This window comes from Gorilla gorilla, chromosome 10 (assembly GCF_029281585.2).
Source record: "Gorilla gorilla gorilla isolate KB3781 chromosome 10, NHGRI_mGorGor1-v2.1_pri, whole genome shotgun sequence".
Taxonomy (NCBI): Eukaryota; Metazoa; Chordata; class Mammalia; order Primates; family Hominidae; genus Gorilla; species Gorilla gorilla.
Genome location: NC_073234.2, coordinates 114,036,083 through 114,048,426, shown reverse-complemented (window position 1 = coordinate 114,048,426; position 12,344 = coordinate 114,036,083). Strand labels below are relative to the sequence as shown.

Genomic DNA, 12,344 nt, shown 5'->3' with positions numbered 1-12,344 from the left:
CCTGTGTATCAAATATTAAATTACATTGTTAGTCTTTTCTTTAGGGAAAATTACCAATATCCTAAAACACATTTTTGTATCTTTGTAACTGATAATAAATTTTATATCAATTAATTTCTTATAAAGTGGCCAGGCACAGTGCCTCATACTTGTAATCCCAATACTTTGGGAGGCTGAGGCAGAGTGGCTTAAGCCCAGGAGTTTGAGACAGCCTGGGTAACATAGTGAGACCTCGTCCCTACAAAAAAAAAAAAAAAGTGTAAGGAGGAGTAAGGCCAGGCACAATGGCTCACTCCTATAATTCCAGCACTCTGGGAAGCTGAGGTGGGAGGATCGCTTGAGCTCAGGAGTTCAAGACCAGCCTGGATAACATGGCAAGACCTCATGTCTACTAAAAGTCAAAAAAAAGCGCATCCCTGTAGTCCTAGCGACGCAGGAGGCTGAGCCCAGGTGTTCAAGGTTGCAGTGACCTGCACCATTGCATTCCCAGCCTGGGTGACAGAGCAAGACCCTATCTCAAAAGCATAACAGTACTGGATCAGCTGGGCGCAGTGGCTCACCCCTGTAATCCCAGCACTTTGGGAGGCCGAGGTGGGCAGATCACCTGAGGTCAGGAGTTCGAGACCAGCCTGGCCAATATGGTGAAACCCCGTCTCTACTAAAAATACAAAATTAGCCGGGCATGGTAGCAGGCGCCTGTAATCCCAGCTACTCGGGAGGCTGAGGCAGGAGAATGGCTTGAACCGGGAGGCAGAGGTTGCAGTGAGCCAAAATCACGCCATTGCACTACAGCCTGGCAACAGTGAGACTCCATCTCAAAAAAAAAAGTAAAAGTACTGGATCAATTTTTTTAATGTTAACAGGAATAAATCACTTTTACAATACAAGCACCTAATTATTTTTAAACTTTTGAATATATAATTTTTAAATGTAATATTGCCTTAAATTTTGCTTAATGATCAGAAACTATTGACTAATTATACTTGTATATTTTATAACCAAAAATCTTGATTTATTAGCCTGTGTGGCTTCATAGAAAAACCCATAAGATACAAAATTAGTAGTAGTATTTTTCTTCTCAACCTAATTGTAGACCTTTGTATGAATCTATAACATTGTTCAAATTTTGATATGATACCATTACACAATAATGATGCTGAAAATTTACCAAACTCAATAAGAAAAAAAAAATATATCCTTTGTAGACTTACCCCATATTTGCACAGTTGACAAAAGCTCTACAAATTTTCCTAGCACCTGTTCATTTCAATTTATAAGCTATTAATTAATTAATTTTGGGACAGGGTCTCACTCTGTCACCCAGGCTGGAGTGTAGTGGCGTGATCACAGCTCACTGCAGTTTCCAACTTCCTGGGCCCAAGGGATCCTCCCATCTCAGCTCCTCCGATTGCTGGGACTACAGGTGCACACCGCCATGCCCAGCTAATTTTATTTTTTTGTAGAAACAGTCTCATTATGTTGCCCAGGCTGGTCTGAAACTCCTGGGCTGAAGCAGTTCTCCCATCTGGACTTCCGAAAGTGCTGGGATTAGAGGTGTAAGCCACCATACCCAGCCTATAAACTATTAATTTGATACAAATCAAAATACCCCACCCCAGCTTTACACAGCAGGAGAGGAGAGAACTAACACTTCAGCACCTGTTAAAATGACATACCCACACGTATGTCAAGCATTTCTAGGAGATGTACATTCATCATCATCATTCCTTTTTTTTTTTTTTTTTTAAGATGGAATCTCACTCTGTCCCCAGGCTGGAGTGCAGTGGTGCGATCTCAGCTCACTGCAACTTCCACCTCCAGGGTTCAAGCGATTCTCCTGCCTCAGCCTCCCGAGTAGCTGAGACTACAGGCATGCGCCACCATGCCCAGCTAATATTTGTATTTTTAGTAGAGATGAGGTTTCTCCATGTTAGCCAGGATGGTCTCGATCTCTTGACCTCGTGATCCATCTGCCTTGGCCTCCCAAAGTGCTGGGATTACAGACATGAGCCACCGCGTCCAGCCTTCATTATTGTCATCATAACAGCTCTATATATTGATTACCTACCTTGTGCTAGTCATTATCACTAATCCTTACTACACCTTTGCTAGCTATTAGACCCATTTTACAAATAAGGAAATGGAGACTTAGGAACATTGGGAATCTTGCAGTCACACTGTAGACCTAGATCTGTTCAATTCCAGAGGCCAAGGACATCTCACTACACCATGGAGCCTGCTACTGTTCAACTAGGGGAGAAAAATCACAACAAATCTGCTGTTAGTAGAACTATCTCGATAACTCAAAAAGCAATAATTGAGTCAAATGTGTTCTCTACCATGTTGCCATTAAACCAGACTCAGTCCCTCAAAAGCTGTAGGTGTGCTCTAAAATTGTTTGGCCCTTGAACATAAGAAGGAATCAATAAATGAATAAATGTTGGAGAAGAGGAAAAAGCAGTGCTGAAGAGTCCTAGGCTGTACTCCTCTAATCTATTAATAGGTTTTGCCACTGCATATTCTGGGCACTTTATTTTAGGGCTTAGGTTTTTTTTGTTTAGTTTTGTTTTGTTTTGTTTTTTGAGACAAAGTCTTGCTGTGTCGCCCAGGCTGGAGTGCAGTGGCACAATCTTGGTTCACTACAACCTCCGCCTCCTGGGTTTAAGCAATTCTGCTGCCTCAGCCTCCCAAGTACCTGGGATTACAGGTGCCTGTCACCACACCTGGCTCATTTTTTGTATTTTTAGTAGAGATGGGGTTTCACTGTTGGCCAGGCTGGTCTCGAACTCCTGACCTCAGGTGATCCGCCCACCTCGGCCTCCCAAAGTGCTGGGATTACAGGTGTGAGCCACCACGCCCGGCCACTAGGGCTTAGTTTTAAATAGTAAAAGGAGAGAATTATATCAATAATCCCTAAGATGACTTTTGGCTTTAAGTGGTTTTATTTACTTATTTACCCTTTTTTTTAATATAAAAAAAAGTAGAGATGAGGGTCTCTCTATGTTGCCCAGGCTGGTCTCAAACTCCTGACCTCAACGGATCCTCCATCCTTGGCCTCCCAAAGTGCTGGGATAACAGGGGTGAGCCACTGCGCCTGATCTAAATGGTTTTAAATTATACAGATCAATAAAATTTCCAGGTCCTTTAATAGAATTCAAAGATCCTAGCTGGGTGCAGTGGCCCACGCCTGTAATTTCAGCACTTTGGGAGGCTGAGGTGGGTGGATCACGAGGTCAGGAGATTGAGACCATCCTGGCCAACATGGTGAAACCTGTGTCTCTACTAAAAATACAAAATTAGCTGAGCGTGGTGGTGAGCGTCTGTAATCCCAGCTACTTGGGAGGCTGAGGCAGGAGAATCTCTTGAACCCAGGAGGCAGGGGTTGCAATGAGCTGAGATGGCGCCACTACACTCCAGCCTGGGCGACAGAGCAAGACTCTGTTTCAAAAAAAAAAAAATAGCAAGTTTTTAGAAAGCAGATTGGACCTAGAAATCATATTCTTGAACCATGTTGCTGTGCTTGTAGATCCAGGCAATGTTTAACATTACAGGACAGCATCTAGCCTCATACCTTGAATATATGATAGGAATTTAATAAATATTCTGGCCGGGGGCAGTGGCTCATGCCTGTAATCCCAGCACTTTGGGAGTCTGAGGTGGGTGGATTACTTGAGGTCAGGAGTTCGCAACATGGTGAAACCCCGTCTCTACTAAAAAAAAAAAAAAAAAAAAAATAGAAAACTTAGCCAGGTGTGGTGGTGCATGCCTGTAATCCCAGCTACTTGGGAGGCTGAGGCCGGAGAATCACTTGAACTCGGGCGGCAGAGGTTGCAGTGAGCAGAGATTGCACCACTGCACTCCAGCCTGGGCAATAGAGTGAGACTCCATCTCATAAATAAATAAATAAATAAATAAATAAATAAATAATCAAATCACTGATGTACTTTTTTTTTTTTTTTTTTTTTTTTTCTGAGGAAGGGTCTGGTTCTGTCACCCAGACGAGTGCAGTGGCATGATCTCAGCTCACTGCAACCTCTGCCTCCCAGGATCAAGCCATCCTCCCAGCTCAGCCCGGCTATTTTTGTAATTTTTTTAGAGATGGAGTTTCACCATGTTGCCCAGGCTTGTCTTGAACTCCTGAGCTCAAGTGACCCATCCACCCCACCTCACAAAGTGCTGGGATTACGGGCGTGAGCCACCATCCCCAGCCTTCACTGATGTGCTGTTTTCAGCTACTGATAGACTCTAACTCTTCTATCCATCCTGGGCAAATAGGTTAACCAAGCCCGAAGTAATTTTTAAAATAATTTAATACAACAATCTGTAGACTATTACCACACTGTATTGAGCTTATATTTTCATAAAGATCAATAGAAGTTCATGATAGATTGCTATTATAAACAACCAAGTGAAACAAAGAGGTTTACTAACAGCTTCTTCCTAATAATCTGATCCTTCTAAGAATAAGCTAAGCTCATTCATCAACATCTTAATTGTTTAATTGCTATTAAGCTACTTTTACCAGAGTAGATACATTAATAAATGATAACCTGGTAATGAAATAGATTAAAGTAGCCGTCTAGTCCTTTCTCCCTTGGGAGATTGTTTCATCAAATACACTATGTTGCAAAACTTCCTCCTTAAAAATAAAATGTGATTTTGCAATCACTTCTTGGTTTCCTTCCTATTTGTGGCTACTGCTTAATGTCATACCCACAGGAATATTTCGCAAACTCACTTCTCTACCAAAAAACACATTTTGGGCCACCTTATCCACCAATAATTAATTTAAGCATAAAGCAATTGAGGAGAAAAATCCTCAAGTGTATTTTGAAATTAAACATTTATGATGGGGCAAAGTGGGGGGGTTGCTACTTAGAATTATTTTGTCCTACTGTCCCATTTCTGTACTTCATTATAATTATTTTGCAACTATATGGATGCTTCTTTTTAAAGCTGCCCTCAAAATAATATTCTGAGCATAATTCATTTTTATTTGTGTTAAGTAAAACTAAATGTATGATAACCAAAATAATCTCAAAAGGTTGGCATTAGCCAAGTAATCCAAATACAATTTAAGAAAGATAATTCAAGCTAGGTGTGGTGGCTCACGCCTGTAATCCCAGCACTTTGGGAGGATCACTTGAGCCAGGAGTTCAAGACCAGCCTGGGCAGCATAGTGAGACCCCCATCACAAAATTTTTTTTTTTTTTTTTTTGAGACGGAGTCTGGCTCTGTCGCCCAGGCTGGAGTGCAGTGGCACAATCTCGGCTCACTGCAAGCTCCGCCTCCCGGGTTCACGCCATTCTCCTGCCTCAGCCTCCTGAGTAGCTGGGACTACAGGCGTCCACCACTACGCCCGGCTAATTTTTTGTATTTTTAGTAGAGACAGGGTTTCACTGCATTAGCCAGGATGGTCTCGATCTCCTGACCTCGTGATCCGCCCACCTCGGCCTCCCAAAGTGCTGGGATTACAGCGTGAGCCACCGCGCCTGGCCTCAATTTTTTTTTTTAAGAAAGATAATTGATAAGAAAACATTGAAGAAATACACAATTATTTTAGAAAAAAAGATATCTTTAGATTAAACTGCATATTTAATTTTGTAAAAGTGTTTTACAGTCTGATTATTTGTTTTTATAAATTTTAATTTCAATTTTTTTGTTTTAGAGATGGGGGTCTTGCTATGTGCCCAGGCTGGAGCACAGTTGGTATTCATAGGCGCAATCATAGCACACTACAGCGTCAAACTCCTGGACTCAAGCTTTTTTATTTCTTCTTTTCTGAATTTTAAGTAACACATTTATCGACATTCTGTGTCCCAAACTAAACTACAAACTCCCTAAAAGCAGAGACTGTTCTTGATCATACTAGCACATACTGTAGTACAGTATATGCTGTCAAATCAAACTAGTTTTGGTTATTAATAGAAAGTTATAATTTCCTACTTTACAACATAGTACTTTCCTAGAAAACAAGCTGAAAGTTAAATATGCAAAAGTCAAATGATTGACTTACACATTATAAATGGGATTCTTTTTCCAGAGTAATTACTGTATATCTGTCTTTGGGCATATGCATTAGCAATGTATTTCTAGCCATTTTACATTTGTTTCTTAATTTATTTTTCTTCATAATTGAGCACACAGTCCATAGGCTAATCTTCTGATTGAAGCTAAAGTCTTACCTGATTTCCATCTTTGTTTTAATTGTACGACTTTATCCAACTTTGTGTGGTTTATGAGATCTACCCATCTTATCGCTATGTAATTTTCCCTTCTTCATTTTATTAACTGATGGCACAATGCAATAAAATGTCAAATATTTAAAGTTCGATAAAATACTCAACTCCCCAACACTGCTATATAGGCATGCACATGTGTGTGCACAGACACAGGACCATCACCACAAACAACAACAAAAATAACAACTCAAAATGTTGCCAGACACTTGGGTGGCTCCAAATGTTTATCAGTTAATGTGTCCAAGTTAAATCAAGGTGACAATTTAAGAGCTTTCAGTTCATAATGTATAGTGGGGAAGAAGGATGACATTGAAACATACAAAAGTTGAAAAACAGCTGCATTTGGAATCAGAATTTTAGAACCTTGGAAATTCTTTTATTTATCTGTCTTCTCTACTAAACTAAGTTGAGGCCACAACTCGAGTTATATTCATCTTTATGTTCCTCATATTTTGCATGCCTAACAACATACTAGGAACTTGAGAATTTGAATTATTCAAGGTCTCATGGATAGTTAGATAGGCCAGAAAACTGTTCATAGAAGTTACAGGCCAATAAAGCGTAGACATATAGTCTTGGACATTGGTCCCTTCATTCTAGCATTTGCTATAACTTATTTGCAGTTGCCTTAGACCCCGAATAGCCAAAGCAATCTTGAGCAAAAAAAACAAAGCTGGAGACATCACACTACCCGATCTCAAAATATATTACAAAGCTGTAGTAATCCAAACAGCGTGAGACTAGCATTTAAAAAAAAAAAAAAAACATAGACTAATGGAACAGAATAGAGAGCCCAGAAATACTTCTACAAGTGTATGTTCAAATGATTCTCATCCAAGTTGCCAAGAACACACAATGGGGAAAGGACATCTCTTTAATAAATGCTGTTGAGAAAACTGGATATCCTATGCAGAAGAATGAAACTGGACCCTTATGTCAAACCATATACAAAAACCAATTCAAAATGAATTAAAGACTTAAATGTAACACCAGAAATTGAAAACTGCTGGAAGAAAACATGAGGAAAAAGCTTCTTGACATTAGTCTTGGCAAAGATTTTTTTGAATAGAACCCGAAAAGAACAAGCAACAAAAGCAAAAATAGATAAATATGATTGTGTCAAACTAAAAAGCTTCTGTACAGAAAAGGAAACAGTCAACAGAGTGAAGAGACAACCTATAGAATGGGAGAAAATACTCATGAACCATAAATCTGAGAATGGCTTAATATCCAAAATATAAAAGGAACTCAATAGCAAAAAAAACCCGATTAAACAATGGGCTATGGACATGAATAGACATTTCTCAAAAGAAGACATAGTAATGGCCAACAGGTATATGGAAAAAAATGCTCAACATCACTAATTATCAAGGAAATGAAAAATTAAAAATGATAATGAGATATCAACTCACACCTGTTAGAATATTTATTATCAAAAAGACAAAAGATAACAAGTGTTGGTGAGAATGTGGAGAAAAGGGAACCATTGTACACTGTGAGTGGGAAAGTATAGCCATTATGGAAAACAGTGTGGAGGTTCCTCAAAAAAAGAAAAACTAAGAATAATCATATGATCCAGCAATCCCACTTCTGGATATATATCCAAAAGAAATGAATCAGTATGTCAAGGAGTTTTCTGCACTCCCATATTCATTGCAGCATTACTCCCAATAGCCAAGATATGTAGAATCAACCTAAGTGTCAATCAACAGATGAATGATAAATAACACACATGCACACACACAAAATGCTGTTCTCCCTTTAAAAAGAAGGAAATCCTGTTATTTGTGACTACATGGATGAACCTAAAGGATATTATGCTAAGTGGAATGAACCAGGCACAGAAAGACAAATACTGCATGATCTCAATTATATGTGGAATCTAAAAAAGTCAGACTCATAGAAGTACAGAGTAGAATGGTTACGAGGGATTGGAGGGGACAGGGTAGGGCAATTGAGAAATGTTGATTAAAGAATACAAAGTTTCAGTTAAACAGGATGAATAAGTTCTGGAGATCTATTGTATAGTATGATGACTGTAAATAATAATAATATATACTTGAAAATTGCTAAGAGGCCGGGCGCGATGGCTCACACCTTATAATCTTAGCACTTTGGGAGGCCGAGGCGGGCGAATCACTTGAGATTAGGAGTTTCAGACCAGCCTAGTCAACATGGTGAAACCCTGTCACTACTAAACAACAATTAGCCAGGCGTGGTGGCACACAACTGTGGTACAATCTACTCTGGAGACTGAGGCAGGAGAATCACTTGAACCCAGGAGGTAGAGGTTGCAGTCAGCAGAGATGGGGCCATTGCATTCCAGCCTGGGTACAGAGTGAGTGAGACTTCCATCTCCAAAAAAAGAGAGAATTTCTAGGAGAGTAGATCTTAAATATTCTTACTACAAAAAAAAATACATGAGGTGATAGATATGTTCATTAGCTTGATTTAATCATTCACAATATGTGCGTAGATATGTATATCAAAATATTACATTGTAGACATTAAATATATACAATTTTAATTTGTCAATTATACCTTAATAAAGCTGAAATAAAAAAGAGCTTATGTTGCCTTGTCTCACCTAGCAAAGCTCAATTGGAAGAAACTTCCTTTTCCCTTCTCCAGCAACTGAAAAACCACATCACTGGCTCATGTAGCTCATTTTATTACTGTACAGAAGACCAATTGTGAAAATATTATAATGTAAAAAATGTAATTTCCAGTGACATTTCATGAAATTTTCTTAATGTTTCCTTCTTATTCATTAGTAATTCACTTACATTGTTCTAAATTCTCTTACTTTTGAAGTCGTCTTTTACCATATGCTTTCCAGAAGAACAGTAAAGTGTAGTTAAAAAATAACATAAGGCAGGGCGTGGTGGCTCACGCCTGTAATCCCAGGCGGGGATTTAGGAGGCCGAGGTGGGCAGATAACCAGAGGTCAGGAGATCGAGACCAGCCTGTCCAACATGGTGAAGACCCGTCTCTACTAAAAATACAAAAAAAGTTAGCTGAGGTGGGGGCGGGTGCCTGTAATCCCAGCTACTTGGGAGGCTGAGTCAGGAAAATCGCTTGAACCCAGGAGGTGGAGGTTGCAGTGAGCCGAGATCGTGCCACTGCACTCCATCCTGGGTAACAGAACAAGCCTCTGTCTCAAAAAAAAATTAAAATTAAAAAGAAATATAAAATTTAAGATGAATTTTAAATGGTAAGCTTCTAATACATTTAATCATTGTGATATTATATTTTCTTATAGTGGCAGAAATCTGAAGCTATCATGGAACAATTGAAGTCTTTTCAAATAATTGCTCATCTAAAGCATCTACAGGAAGAAATTAATGAGGTAAAAACTTGGTCCAATAGGATAACTGAAAAACAGGATATACTGAACAACAATCTGACGACGCTTTCTCAAGACATTACAAAAGTAGACCAAAGTACAACTTCCATGGCAAAAGATGTTGGTCTCAAGATTACAAGTGTAAAAACAGATATACGACGGATTTCAGGTTTAGTAACTGATGTAATATCATTGACAGATTCTGTGCAAGAACTAGAAAATAAAATAGAAAAAGTAGAAAAAAATACAGTAAAAAATATAGGTGATCTTCTTTCAAGTAGTATTGATCGAACAGCGACGCTCCGAAAGACAGCATCTGAAAATTCACAAAGAATTAACTCTGTTAAGAAGATGCTAACCGAACTAAAGAGTGACTTCGACAAACATACAGATAGATTTCTAAGCTTAGAAAGTGACAGAGCCAAAGTTCTGAAGACAGTGACTTTTGCAAATGATCTAAAACCAAAGGTGTATAATCTAAAGAAGGACTTTTCCCGTTTAGAACCATTAGTAAATGATTTAACACTACGCATTGGGAGATTGGTTACCGACTTACTACAAAGAGAGAAAGAAATTGCTTTCTTAAGTGAAAAAATATCTAATTTAACAATAGTCCAAGCTGAGATTAAGGATATTAAAGATGAAATAGCACACATTTCAGATATGAATTAGTTTGACGTTATTGAGATTAGACTAAGGTAATTTTTTTAATGGGACCTCTCATGAGAAGACTGGTAAATCAGAAATAATGATATTTTGGAGTAAAAGTCATTTTATATTTAATCCTATTTTGTACAGTAAAAATAAAACTTTAAAACAGGTTGATTTTCCAAAATAAATATGCTAAAACCTATTTTTGCAACTTTATATAGCAAGAACTTTATCCATCCTTCTGACATACATGTTGTTACACACACACACACACACACACACACACACACACACACATAGGAGAAGCAGAATGTGCTAGTTAGCATGGGGAGATCTCGAAGGGGCAGGATCTGAATCCCCACTTGCCCTCTCTGGCTGCCAGGGAGCCCAGCATGTGTGTTTGGGGACCTAACTGAAGAACTACCCCTCAGGGGACAGGGCTGCGGCATTCCTTATCCAGTTAGAGGAAGAGAAACTAGAAAGGTCACAGACAGTGAGCTGCAGGGGAAAAAAAGTAAAGTAAGCCTATCTGGGTCCTTCATGGCTTTAGGAAACAGGGAAAGGAACAGCAGTGTCTCGGTCTATTTGGGCTGGTGTATAATAGTATAGCAAGAACTTTAGGTAGCCTATAACTAACAAATTTATTTCTCACTGTTCTAGAGGCTGGAAAGTCTGAGACCAAGGTGCTGGCAGATTCATTGTCTAGTGTGGGCCCACTTCCTGGTTCATAGCACCTTCTAGCTGTGTCCTCACGTGGTGGAAGGAGCAAGCAGCAATCTGGGGCCTCTTTTATAGGGGCACTAATCCTGTCCATGAAGACTCCTACCTTATGACCTAATCACCTCCCAAATGTCTCACATTGGATTTCAACGTATGAATTTTGGGGAGACACATTCAGGCCATAGCAAGTAGGTTACTTAATAAAAGGGGCTGGAAAGTGGCTTCTAGAGCAAGGGTTGTGGGGGAGGGTGTAGATTGAAGGGGGCTTGCCAAGCCTCAGACAGACTCTGCCTCAAAGCAACACAACTCATGTGTGATGAGGATGTGACCAGAAGTAGCCAAAGCAACTAGAAGAGGAGGCCATAAGTCTGGGCGCCGTGGCTCACGCCTGTAATCCCGGCACTTTGGGAGGCCGAGGCGGGTGTAACACCTGAGGTCAGGAGTTTGAGACCAGCCTGGCCAACATGGTGAAACCACGTCTCTATTAAAAATATAAAAATTAGCCGCGCAAGGTGGTGGGCACCTGTAATCCCAGCTACTCGGGAAGTTGAGGCAGGAGAATCACTTGAACCCAGGAGGAAAAGGTTGCAGTGATCAGACATCCCACCATTGCACTCCAGCCTGGGAGACTGGGAGACAGAGCAAGACTACATCTCGGGGGAAAAAAAAAAGGAGGCTCTAACAGCATTGGCAAAAGTTTTATCAATTCCAATTACATAAAACTTTAGAAAATGCAAAGTAATCTAAAGTGACAGAAAGTAGATCAGTGGTTGCCTGTTGCATTAGGATTCTCCAGAGAAACAGAGCCAATAGGATGGATGGATAGACAGATGATTGATAGGTAGGTAGGTAGGTAGGTAGGTAGGTAGGTAGGTAGGTAGGTAGGTGGTGGATGGATGGGTGGATAGATTAGATAGATAGATAGATAGATAGATAGATAGATAGATAGATAGATAGATAGATTCTAGGAATTGGCTCACATGATTATGGAGGCCAAGAATCACACAGTCTTTCATCTGCAAACTGGAAAACTAGGAAAGCCAGTGGTTTAATTCAGAGTGAGTCTGAAGGCCTGACAACCAAGGAAGTGATGGCGTAAGTCCTCGTGCAAGACCAAAGGCCCAAAACCAGGAACACTGATGTCTGAGGGCAGGAGAAGATAGATGTCCCAGTTCAAAGAGTAGCAAATTCACCCTTCTGCCTTTTTTCTATCCAGGCCCTCAATGGATGGGATGATGCTCATCCACGTTAATGAAAGTGATCTTCTTTATGCAGTCTACCAAGTCAAATGCTAAGCTCTTCTGGAAACACTGTCACAGACACACCCAGAAATAATGTTTTACCAGCTATCTGGGCATCCCTTAGCCCAGGCAGCTTGAAACAAA

General features: G+C 39.9%; 1 protein-coding gene across 1 annotated transcript in view; it reads left to right on the top strand.

Moving 5' to 3' along the window:
• Nucleotides 1-10,441, top strand: part of IKBIP (IKBKB interacting protein) — a 31,283-nt gene extending 20,842 nt beyond the window's left edge. The window contains exon 3 of the mRNA XM_004053726.4: nt 9,505-10,441. Within this exon, the coding sequence (XP_004053774.2) occupies nt 9,505-10,260 (756 nt within the window). The 3' untranslated portion in view covers nt 10,261-10,441. The remainder of the gene's footprint in view (nt 1-9,504) is intronic.
• The last annotated feature ends 1,903 nt before the right edge of the window (nt 10,442-12,344 follow it).